Genomic DNA, 13,273 nt, shown 5'->3' on the forward strand with positions numbered 1-13,273 from the left:
TTATTTCAAAAACTACTTTATATGTATGAATTCTGTAATATATTCTTATATATTTTTTTGTATTTGTATTAATCCCTGTTTTTTGTAAGAAAAAGTTTTTCTATAACTTCCAACAGGCTGTGTTAGAGCCTGCAGTCCGGCATTCATCCCTTAGGCTATTCCTCTTGTGGCCCACTTTGGCTGTCATAGTCACTGTAGCCCAAGCGACTAGCATGCACGTTTTAAACTTTTGATTCCTAATAAAACCACCTAGCAGAAAGCTATCCTTAGCAGCCAGTGAACTGGCTGCAAAGCAACTTTGCGTTTCAAATTTTGTCATGTAGGATGGGGCTTTAATAGTGTATGAGCAGTAAGGATATATATGCCTGTCTCAACAATTTCTTTTGAAAAAAAAAAAATCAGGTAAAAAGCCAAACATAAGCTCTCAAAGTTGCTGTTCCCACATACATGTCTTTTCCCACATACATGTCTTTTCCCAGCTTTCTCTTATTTTTATATTATAATGCACTTCTATGGAATTCTTTTATTTTTAAAACAACATCATTTTGTTGTATTTTATTGTTGAAAACATTTCAGCGGGCCCTTTAAATCTGTCTGTCTTTATTGCTCCGCCTGCCCATCTCTGACATTACAGAATGGGTGTTACCTTTAAGGTCTTAAACCAACCTTACTCCCATCACACCTATCACACATCACTCCCATAACACCTGTCACACAAAAAAGCCGCTTAAAACCCTCACTCCCATCACATTACTGTGTATTAGGATCTGTAATGCATGAGCATGACATCGCAGGTGGGCGTAGCTGTAGATGGTCAGACTGCTGTGATGTATTACATAGAGGAGGGGCTCTGTTTCTAAGCAACTGAAGTATTTCAATAAATATTTAACACAGCTTTTAAGAGACAAGGAGCAATAAGGAGAAAAGCAAAATGACAAATAGGTTTCTTTTACTTATCATGATGCGAAAGTTATCTGGGCATCAAACAGCACCTTTAAGTGGCCAGCATTTTGGTATATGACTTTTGTGGGACATTATGTGCTGCTTTTATCATTTATCAGTAACTATTCTGGCTTGCACAGTTTGCTTGTGCAATAAAACATCCCGAGCAGTCTAGGAGTGTCCTAGCGTATCCTCTAGAATGATATTATAGGAGTTCTCCGATTAACTTCCAATCAAGTACTTAACGCGACTGAGCATTGCTGTGTCATACTGAAGACCTGTCATGTGCGCAGTTCTGCTGATTGAGCTGGATAGCTCTGTATCAAAGTACCCAGCAAATGGCAGTAAGGTTAAGTACTAGTTATAAAATGTCACGGGACATCCAGTTCTGTTTGGCAGAACCCCCACTCTTGATTTCGAACATGCGTCCGGGTTTTCTGTGAATGGTGGTAATAAAACATAGCCTTTTATTGTGATTAAATCGGAAGGAATCGATTGGCAGTGGAGTAATCACAAATGGTAGGAGCCAGAACAACACCAAAGCAGTAGAATAAACAAAGTCCAGGCTAGACTCAATCCCTACTTAATCAGAGAGTGGAGGAGAGTAACCAACAGGCAAAAGAATAACAAAAACTGGGTCAAAATAGATAGCTCTGAATATGGGAGCAATCCCATTCTATAAAGGCTGCATGGATTCCCTGATTTAAATACCCTACATATCTCTGATCATAGGTAAGGGTGGAAATAGAACAAGTCTAAGTGTTCCGCCTACATTCAGCTCATTCTTAGATCTCATCAGTTCAACATAGGAACTGTTCCGTGATGCAAGTTAATCATCTGCAAGTTACTTATGGTGGGCAAAAAGAAAATGACAAAAGCCCAACAATGTATAAAGTAATGTCTAATGTCTAAAAACTATCCTTCCATGAATTCACAAAAATGAGACCTAACAAGATAACAACAACTATGCGCAAAGCCACAAATAAAAGGACAGCTTATACAAATGATTTTGTTTCGTAACAAATAAAGCAATAAAAGTAGTTTTTTTTGTTTTTTTTTTAAATGGCGAGGCCAAGATTTTTTTTTTCGTAAATGGAACCACCCGCCGCTCATTGTATGTGCAAAAACCTACAACTTCATTTCTTTTTGCTGCTTGGGATGCTGCTTCCAAACATCTACCCTCCTTAACCAAACTCACCTTCCTCACGCCACTCCGCACTCTTGAACTGTTGATCCCTGGCCTTAGCCTGACCCACTGGCTCCGACCCACCCTCCAGGTTTTGGGTGACCTTTATGGGGACCATGCTCTGCACCCTTTTTCGCACCTTACCTCTCATCATGACCTTCCACACCACGATTTCTATAAATACCTCCAGATAAGGCACCTTTTTCTCTCTTCATCTTGTTCTCTAACCCACCATACCCAGCCACTACGCCCTCTCCTCTCGCTGCTCATCGCCGCTCCTCAATGTAAGGGTGCCATTTCGTCCTGGTATTCTCTTCTCATGAACCGATTTTACACCCATAAGCTTCCCCATATGGTAGCGTGAGAGAAGGAATTGCACCTACCGTTGCCCCTTGAATCTTGGCTTGAGGCGGAGGACATGATGAGGGGTGTTTCATATTGCACGAACCACCTCGAGCTTCAGAAAAAAATTAGCTGCAGGTGGTATCTCACCCCAGCCCGCCTCTCCCATATTATTTCTGGCCATTCTAATCTTTGCTGGAGGGGTTGTGGTCTGGTGGGTTCCATGATTCATATGTGGTGGAGTTGCCCGTTACTACAGCCCCTGTGGAAACAAGTGTTTTCCCTCTTACAGTTATTGTGTCATATTGATTTGGACTTTCTTCCTGAACTTGCCCTCTTACACATGTTTGATGATCCCCCCCCTCTCACGTACGGAAACTAGTTATCCATGTTTTCCTGGCTGTCAAATTGTGTATCGCCAAAAGATGGAAGGCATCGTCACCTCCTTCTCTTTTGGAAGTTCTTTCCACCCTGGAGAAACACAGGGTCATGGAGAAGATGTCGCATACGGCGAACCACACGCCTCACCTATATGACCGAGTATGGTCCCCCTGGGTGGACAGCTCCCTTCATTCCACACATTTTCCTTGACCGCTTCCCAACTTGGTGTATTTGTCGGACTCCTATTTTTAGTGCTTGCTATTTTTAATTATGTCTAACCTTTTTTACTACACCACCGAACGTATTACTACAGAGTGCGATACCTTTTGTTTCTTTTGTTTCTTTTTTTGTTGTTCGGTTCACGTTCATGCCTTCCTTTATGTAAAAACCGGACCGATTATTGTGCCTCATTACGCAGAAGTATCATTATTCCTCCACTGTGTGTTCTCTCTGACATGTTCACTATGTCGGCGATTGTGAGGATCTATTTTGCTCAGTTTTCGACTTGTATTTCTGTGCTCTTTATGTTTCGTTTTGATATGATGTACTCCCCTTGCTGTTTGCGTACATTATTAACGTGATGTTGTATTCATATACTTGGTCCTCAATAAACTTTTATTTACAAAAAAAAAAATAAAAATAAAAATGTCATCAATTTATATCATTTTTACAGTATGAGAAATATTTACCATTAATATCATTTATTTCTCCCTTTAATCTTGCTACACTTGTGAGTTCTTCGAGTTAACGATCCAGATAACCCATCATCGTGCATTTTCCAGTACATTTCCTTCAGCAAACCCAACCGACTGCTTTTTAATAGCAGTAGTCATTTGGTGATTTTTTTAAAAAAAAAGTTTTCCAATTTTTTTTTTTCTTAATGCCGTTTGTTATATGTCAGCGTGGACGTTCATTGATATGCTGCATATAAATTAAACATTAAAAAAGGTAGACACAGGCAGCCTCAGAAGCTCAATTATAATCTTTGGTTATGCAGTTAGTGCCTGAAGGACACCCACGTCTAATTCATATCACATGTCCTTCTTTTGAAAGATGATCATTGGGTCTCAGGTAACTTTCCAACATAGCGAAAGGATGCATAATTTATAGACCCTTTTCTGAAATGAAAAAAATAAATAAAAAATCTCTCTCTATATATATTTATATATATTTAGAAAAATAAAGCAGGAACCTTAATCTCTGTGTTTTTCTTCATTCCAGATTGGGACATTGCAAGATTATTATCACTTCTATCACAGTAAAACTATCAAGAGGTCAATTTTGTCCAGCCGAGGTACACACAGCTTCATATCAATGGAGCCTAAGGTAAGCGGATCACTTGGGGTTTCCAAAGCTACGGGTGTTACATTATTAATTGGTAATCTCATACCGATAAGCGATGCCCACTTGCCATCTGACACTTTTAGGACTGTTACACTATCTGCCCTAATTGATAGTCAAGTGTAAAAGACAAAGCCTTGGGTGAACTGACAAAGGATTAAAAAAATGATACTACACTTTAATTTTGGGACTCTTAGTGAAAAAAATGATAGTGATACGTCACAAAGAGGATTTTTAGACAGTGGTATGTTATATATATATACAAAAAACAAAAACTGTCTTGACGTGGCGGGTGAGCTTAATTATGCTTTGGCCAATTCATACAACCAAAACCTCTCATTTATATTATGTTTATATATTTGTTGCCATCTTTATTAGGGTAAGAAGCGCAGACAGTTTTTGTTTTTTGTATACATTGTACAGCCAATACACTGTTTTTGCTGCATGCTTACACCTGTTTGGTAGGCCTCGTATTACACATTTGTATTATTTGAGCCTGTGACTAGCTTAGCGCACCGACATTTTTTCTTTTCCCTGTTATATATATATGTCTAGTGTTGTAATGTACATATAACATTTATCTTCCAGCATGTAAAATGTATATCCATTGACTGAACGCCTTCCAGCAAGTAACTATAAGTCCATTTAGAAATATAGCTTCTAGCAGAAATTCTCTTGATGAACTGATATTACCTTTGTTTCTATGAAATGTACATTATTACAACAAAACATAAATCATGCTAGATTTATATTAATGGGTGGTCTTAACTGGTATGAAGAGCTTAGTCAATTTTACAAGTTTGGATACGTACTACAAAACAATGTTATTTTGTGACATGGCATTAAAAATTGGTGCCATGTCTAGAAATCAATGGGATCCATCAGGTATATATTAAGCTAATACATTAATTTGGTTTCTGTAATATAATATCTTTCCAAATATAATTCCTCACCCATAATGGCCCCAATTCTTGATTATCAGCTCAATTACTAGATTTTTTAAGTTTTCTTTATAAATTATGTTTGTATAATTCTTACATTTGCTTAAACTTGAATTGGTGCAGAACATATCAATATATGAGGAGGTTTAGGTGAGTTGCCCATAGCATTGCAGAATCAAGACTGAAAAGATATACCGGTATTACAATTAAAAATTGCAATGTAATATATAGTCGATTTTTAGAATATTTTGATTAAAGCCAAGTGGTTTTTTTTTTAGAGGACAGAACAACTTTGAAGTTTAAAGTGCTTTGGGAGCCTGTAGGCCAGAGTTATCAAAGAGTACAAAGGCCTCCTTTATCTCAGTTCCATAATAAATTTAGGTCTTTTTGTATAGTACTTTTGTTCTATCGGATATGTAAAGTCAGTGCTTCGGGGTGTCGTAAGGCAGTGTTCTCGATACCTCCCTAATTAAGACTAACTTAACCTGCAGCACTTCTGTTTATTAGTAAGTTTAACTTATTCTAGAATGCACTGATTTAATAACCACAGAGACTATGTGGCTCCTGACGAAGTGAATAAACCAGGTGCAAAAGACGAAATAATGACATATAGAAGGAAGTGTATCTTTGTCCCAACATATGAAATGACACATAGCACAATATTAATGCCTCTTACGTCCCATTTTAGTAGTCGCAGCCTTGATCCAGTACAGATGCTCCTGGTGTGTTAATGTGGCGGAATGAGTAGAAACAATTATTTTCCCCCAAAAAAATTATGACTCTGCCCAAAAATTTGTGCTTAATCAATTTCAGTGTATCTTTGCTGGGAACTACACAAGGCCCTGATTACTGCTTTTTGTGGGGGGAATGTAATAAAAAGCAGGTCAGCAAGTAGCCTACCACAGCACTCCAAGGAAGCTACATCTAAATCTGAAAGAACAGCCATAGGCTATAACCTATATTTATGATATTGGGCTATAGTCATTCCATTCCAGACCTTCACCCTGCCATGGTGCAGCATTCGGATTAATCTCTCTAAGCTCACACTGTTCTAGACTTCTGTGCTAGCAGCCGGTTATATCACTATACATCACTCTTACTACATGTTAATAGGAAATTACTAGTGTAGTGTGCAAAGACAGGCAATAACTCTATAAAAACAAATGAATTATACAGCAGTTATTGAGAAGCCATCCTTGATTTTGCACATGCACGTTTACACTTACATGCATAAATATATATAACTAGATGACCCCGTTTCTAATATTAAAATGAAACTCAAGGGAGGGCAGGCACCTTCTGGCCCAGGGGACAGGTAAATCCAAGTGGCCCCATCAGCCCCTTGTGTTTGCCCCTGGTAACTCATATATGCACTGGCCCACATATTTCCACCCACACATACCCACTCTTACACATGTACACTCACGCTAACACACATACTTACACCAATACACACTTAAACATATTCACTTACACATACACTTTAACGCACACTTACACACTCATGCTAACATACTCTCCATCACACACACTTACACATACACATTTATGCTAACACACACTTATACATACACATTTATGTTTACACACTTACACATACATGTTCATTCTAACACACAAGCACATACACATTCGTGCTAACACACAAACACACATTCATGCTATCATACACACATTGGCACATACACATTTATGCTAATACACACTCCCTTTCTCTTAAACACTTATAAATTCATTCTAACACACACTTACTAGGGAAAGTATTCAGAGGTTGGGCAGACTGGATGGGCCGAACTTTCTATGTTATGTTATGTTATGTCACTTTCTATGTTTCTATGTATGTTTATACATACACTCTTACTTTAACATACATACATACATACATACTCACTCCCTCACCCTTTCTCGCGCCCCTTCCCTCACACTCAGATTTCTTTCATTTTCAGCCTGCCCCTGATTAAACTGCAACAATGGCAGTTAGTGACTCCTCAAGTGCTGTACTATATGCAAAACATATCAGATATGATTGATTTAGAAGATTGTAAGCTTGTAATGTATCGGTTTGTCTTAGTCTGTCAATTCTCGTCTTGTCATACCCTTGAATATATGTATTGTATTAAGTGCTGCGTAAATTGTTGGTGCTATATAAATAAAATATAATAAGAATAAGAATAATAATTTAGAAGATCAATCTGTTTAACAATCCATTTTATCAATCCTATGTCATAAGCTTAATTTGCTATGCAAATACATTTTAATTTTTTGTTACTCATAAAATATATACTTTAATTAACACATTGTAACAATAGAGTATCTGGTGATATCACATTACCATGTTCTACATCTGATATAACAGTATAACATCAGAGTACACACTGTTCAGAAAGTTTTATAAAATAAATTCTAGAAAGTCCTTTAGCTTCTCTAGTTATTCAGTGATAGCCTTTGAGCGAATATAATTTTCCTCATAGAGGAAATTTAAGATTCAGCAGATAATCTACATTACTCACACACATATGATAGGTTGGATCCTAGTACATTTAGTGTAATCCACACATTGGGTTCATTTGCATTCTAAAGACACTTAGTATTATTAATATTTGAACCTCCCGCTGGTATGAAGAAATGAAATAGAAAATAGAGCAGCCTGTTAAATTATAATACTTACAGAGGAGATGGTTTTACATTAGTTATTGTGCGGTTACAGCATGCACTTTTGTTTATTGTAAAGGGTTGACATACTGATATGTATCTATAGATTTATTGGAATAAATGCCAGGAGGATGGTTTATTTAATGTATCAGAAAATTAATCAGTCGCTTAATTAAACATAATAATGCACTATTGTAATGAAGGATATTAAGTCATTGTTTACATAGTCTCGGGATTTTAAGGGAACCGAGGTAACTGGTGTCACTGTAAATATTTATTACATTCTCTTGTTACACGTATTAACTTTTGGAATGGGACTTGCTAGGCACTAGAAGACTTATTTATCACAAGAATTTACAATTCATCTAAGGATGCCCTGCTGACTTTGCTTCATTTGTTGTCTACCTCCCTCATTCACAAAATGTTCCTCTCTGGTCCTTTGGGCTTTGTGTAGAACAGAGCGAATGCCTTGAGCAGAATTGGCTGGGCACAATAGAATGAAGAAATGATGGGGATATATATATATATTTATATATACATTGTGATTCTGGAATAAGTCATGTTTTATTGCCTCTGTACTCTCTTGAATGCGGCTCAGTGGCTTAAACACCTTATCAAATAATTCACTATATGGACAAAAGTATTGGGACACCAACAGGACCAATGGGGACTTTGATGACAGGGCATTCTAAATACATATATTTTAATATGTAGTTAGTAAACCCCTTGCAGCTATAACAGCTTCCACTCTCATGGGGAAGGCTTTCCACATGATTTTGGACTGTTTGTTGGAATTTCATTCATCCAGTAGAGCATTTGTGAAGCCAGGCACTGATGTTGGATGGGAAGGTCTCGCAATCTCTGTTCTTCGGTGGAGTGGAGGTCAGGAATCTGTGTGGACCAGTCTAGTTCTTCCCCACCAAACTCATCCAACCATGCCTTTATGGAACTTGCTTTGTGCACTGGGGCGCAGTCATGCTGGAATAGAAAAGGGCCTTCCCCAAACTGTTCCCACAAAGTTAGAAGCACAGCAACGGTATGCTCAGGGGGACAATACTTTTTCCCATATAAATGTGGGAGCAATATGCTACTTAGCTATATCATCTGTGTATCTGACCTCTGCAATTATCTTACACTGTATCTATGAAGACCCCATCAACCGTTTTTTTTTCTGGGCACAAGTGCATTTCACATGCTTCTAACCAGCACATGTTGCATACACTGCAAAAATGTTTTCAGAAAATGGTTGAAAACTGTTGTTTTGAACAAGTCTGATGAAATTAACCTGTACCAGGTGTTTTTATATAGAGTATAAACCTCCAAACAGTTAGGACAGAAAACATGAATTCTGCAATATATTGAATTGCTATTTCTCCTCTTTTTTATTGTGTCCTAACATTAATACTGGTCTATTCAACCTTGTATAACTAACATGAGTCCAGAGGTAAAGTTCTGAAGATTGATGTTTAGGTTTTGCCACCGGTGCCACGGTTAGGCACTGAAACTAATTAGTGTGAAAGTATGAAATGTGTTAGACTATACATACAATTACTGAAATGGCAGAATATCAACAGTGTGCCAGACTAACAAGGGGAACAAAAACTTTATCCCAAGGAGTTTATAATTTAATCCATTTGTGGATTATGTTAAACCGCACTGGCTAAAGGCAATATATGTTTCATGCCAGGAGTGGGAAGTGGCCCGGTATTTGAATCATTGCGTGATAATCACTGTGGTTTATATGACTTAGCAAATGTTTTTCTTGTTGGCAGGTGGAGTGGGTACAACAGCAGGTGGTAAAAAGAAGAATAAAAAGGGATTATAAACAGAATGATGTACAATCCACGTATTTCAATGATCCCAAATGGCCAAGCATGTGGTATATGGTGAGTACGTACACTGCGTGAAACTATCGCTAAGAAGTTGCAAAAAATATTCTAATGAGCAGTTCTTTGTTAAATTTCATGATTTTCGCTGTTGTTATTTGGGTGAAATTATAATTGGTGCCAGGGTGCTATCTGCGTTTCAGTGAATCACCAGTTAAATTATGCTTTGTTGGCAATGTCATGGTCATTCTTACAGACACATTGTCTGTTCCATATACAAACAAAGAGCACCAATGACACACTATATTGTGTGGCAAAAATATTAACGCATATGTGCAATAACACACACTATACTAGCTACAGGTTAATTTACACCTGATCTCAAGCACCGTATATTCAGCGTTGGTGCAATGGTCAGCTTGAAGTAAATCAAATGGATCAGCTTCAGTTTTTAACGTTTTTAACGTTATTCTTTCAACTCATTTCGTTGAAGCCTGTACCTTTCGATGACCCAGGCTATCACACAGATTTAGCTCCTATAATGGTGCAGATAAAAGATATTGTCAGGAAGCACCTCTTCTCATGACTCTATGAAGCAAACTTGGATTACATCAGGGCACAGTGAGAAGAAATCGATTTCAAAGCATTCTTGTCAACTTTTCAAAGATTTCATATCGTTTCAATGATGGGTTTCTCAAAGGTGATAAAGTCTGCGTGAGGTTGAATACGGTAGGTAGTTCTTTCACAAGGAGGTTTGAAAATTGATTAGACCCAACTTTTAAAGGAGCTTCATCCATCTGACGAAGCACAGACAAATATTGGATGATTCCTTAACCCACTGCTGTATTGCTGCGGCTATAATAAATGAAAACTTGCAGTAGACTTTTTTCTCCTCTGTCCATTCTTAAGTTGCTTCAATACAGAGGAAGGTTGGCAACTTTTGGCCCATTGAGGGCAAGTAAAACTACTGCTGGGCATTCGCCTCCCTAGCTGCATTTGCGCTCAGCTTGGATTGATTTAACCAAAGTTATCTAAATCCCTTTTGTCTTCAGTAACACATCTGCGGTAGAGTAAAGGTTGTAAGTAAATATGGATGAGCATGTGCAAAGATTATAATGCATTTTATTTTAGCCATCTATGTGCAACAAGGGAGAGTGGATGGCTTTATGCCCTGTCACGCTCCGTCCTGTACGTAAAAGAAGTAGCTTTTGCCAAAAGGAAAGGCATTTGAATAAATTAAGATGTAATAAAAATAAACAAATAACGTTCAAACCGTGGACATGGTTAACTGCATGCAACTTGGGGCAAGATAGGGTGCCCTACATTTCATTCTTTCACACCTCTGTGGTCTGGCTTTGTTATAGTCAATGAATAATGCCAGTCTGTTATTGGATATGGTCTTGGATATGGTCATGCATATAACATAACAGTTTATTATTATTATTATTATTAATTGATGTATATAGCACCATCTTATTCCACGGTACTTTACAGTTGGGTAAGCAGGACAGTTAGGGGATCACATGACAGTTTGGCCTACAGAAACAAAAATATGGGAGCTCTAACAAGCTTATGATCTAGAAGGAGGTAGGGGTATATTACACAGGATGAAAGTGCTAATATTTGAGGGGGACCAGCCACACAATTGTGGTAGACATTGATTAAATATACAGTATAAATGTGTTGTACCAGAAACTTGCTTACAATTTACCTGTGTTCAGGTTTCCTACTAATTTGATGGGGAGATTATCGTTCAATCAAAAATGCAAATATACCTTTCTTGTTTTCAACTTTACTTTTTGATCAACTAACATGAAAGTGTTGCCAGCATTTCATAATAATCGTTGTTGCTATGCTAGAGGTAGTTTGTTTCCCAATTTTAATATTATCACACCATGTTTAAAAGAATTCATGTTAGTGTTATTAAAAAGAATATCTGAAGAAATCTGGCTGGCAAACATCAATAATTGTCTTTTCCCCCAAAGGATGTTCCTTCTTCATTCTGTCTCATTCTTTTATTTTTAACAAAGAGGATTTTTAGTGATGTACATCCTTAGTGCTACAGTGCAACAGAAGCAAACATTTTCTTCCCAAAGGTGTGGAGTGTGACAGCATCATGGCTGCATATATGTGCCGACATGGGCATCCGTGAAAACTTTTGAGCTCTGGCTACCCGGAGCCTTCTCTTGCGGAACGTGGCCAGTGGGCGGTCCCGATGACTTTAGGGGCATTCCTGCTGATGTCAGTGGGCGTTCTTGCTGACATCGCCGGAAACACCCACAGTTAAAGGGGAAATTGGTGGGGAGCAGGGCGTGTCAGGACCCCGCTCCTGCGACTTGGAGGATTCGGTTGCTTGAACCGGAGAAACGGTGCTTCACCTGGAGTTCTCTGGGTCAAACCCGGAGAGTTCCCAGGTATGGGCATGGGACAGTGGAAATGTTGGTAGATCTCCATTGAGCTTACAAGTAGTGTGCTGGCAAGTTTTTTTTTCCCAACATGCATGCAACATCAAACTTTCTATATCAGCCGACTCTTCAAATATTAAACCTTTTGTAATTCATCATAAAGATTCTGTTGTATGGACTCGCTAATCATGGCAACCAAAGAAAAAATGCTCGGATATCATTAAACCAGAGTAGAATATGAAAGAGTCAGCTCAAGATTGTGTAACTTTGAGAAACTTCCCATTCGCTCCGAGACCCGGAGATTGATGTAAAAGCCATATGACTGAGAGTTCCCAGTTATGATCGTATGAACCTTAATAAACTTGTTTAATTCAATCAGTGGGAGAAGCGAGACACTGTTGCACATACATACACATCTTTTCAACCTTTTTATATGCTAAGCAAAAAATGTAGCCTAAACAAAAAAAGATACCCTAAGCAAAAAAGATTTAGTGGGGTCTCATCTTAACTACAATAAAAATACCAATAAAAAGGGCTAACTACATACATAAAGTACATCAAGTAACAAAATACTTATATTTTTTTTAGGTACTTATTGGTTTAAAATAATGAAAATGTTCTTTTGTTGGTTAGTTGCATTGGATGGTATTTCTGTTTATGCATTATGAAACATAATTCCATACTGCATTCTGTAGAATTCTGTAGTATTACCACGCTTGTAGATTGAAAGTATTTTTTTCTTCATTGTTCATTATATAAGTGAAATTATGCTTCCTCGTTCCTTTTTTCATGATCAGAAAAATTCATTTTCATGTAAATGAGGTTCGAGAACCTCATGATGCTGGGTTTTTCATACTAGGGTTAGATAAAAGAATCATAAGTCCCCCCGGGGGATTTTGATTTTGGTCAGTACAATTATTGCCCTTAGCTATTTTTGAAGTGAAAACAAATTAAGAACAGTTAAAAATCATTATTTTTTTCTTTTTGTGGGAAATTTTGAAAACATATTTTGAAGAATATGTATTAAAAAACGGTTTGTTTGTGTTTCTGAAATTCAGTTAAGAACACCAAATAAATTATGTTTGTAATTATTGCTTTTTTGACATATTTCTTTTTTAGACACAACGTGTATGGAAATGAACACCATAAACATTAGTTACTATATGTATGTTAATAATAAGTGATTATTATTATTCTTACTATTACATATTTTTGTTATATAGTAATTTATTATTCTTAGAAAATCAGAAATAATGT

General features: G+C 37.3%; 1 protein-coding gene across 3 annotated transcripts in view; it reads left to right on the plus strand.

The window, feature by feature from the left end:
* PCSK5 (proprotein convertase subtilisin/kexin type 5) overlaps positions 1-13,273 on the plus strand; it is a 151,806-nt gene that overhangs the window by 21,921 nt on the left and 116,612 nt on the right. For all 3 annotated transcript variants that reach the window (XM_053466780.1, XM_053466788.1, XM_053466794.1), the window contains exons 2-3: positions 4,073-4,177; positions 9,558-9,671. In XM_053466780.1, coding sequence (XP_053322755.1) covers positions 4,073-4,177; positions 9,558-9,671 — 219 coding nt within the window. The remainder of the gene's footprint in view (positions 1-4,072; positions 4,178-9,557; positions 9,672-13,273) is intronic.

This window comes from Spea bombifrons, chromosome 1 (assembly GCF_027358695.1).
Source record: "Spea bombifrons isolate aSpeBom1 chromosome 1, aSpeBom1.2.pri, whole genome shotgun sequence".
In the NCBI taxonomy this organism is placed as follows: Eukaryota; Metazoa; Chordata; class Amphibia; order Anura; family Pelobatidae; genus Spea; species Spea bombifrons.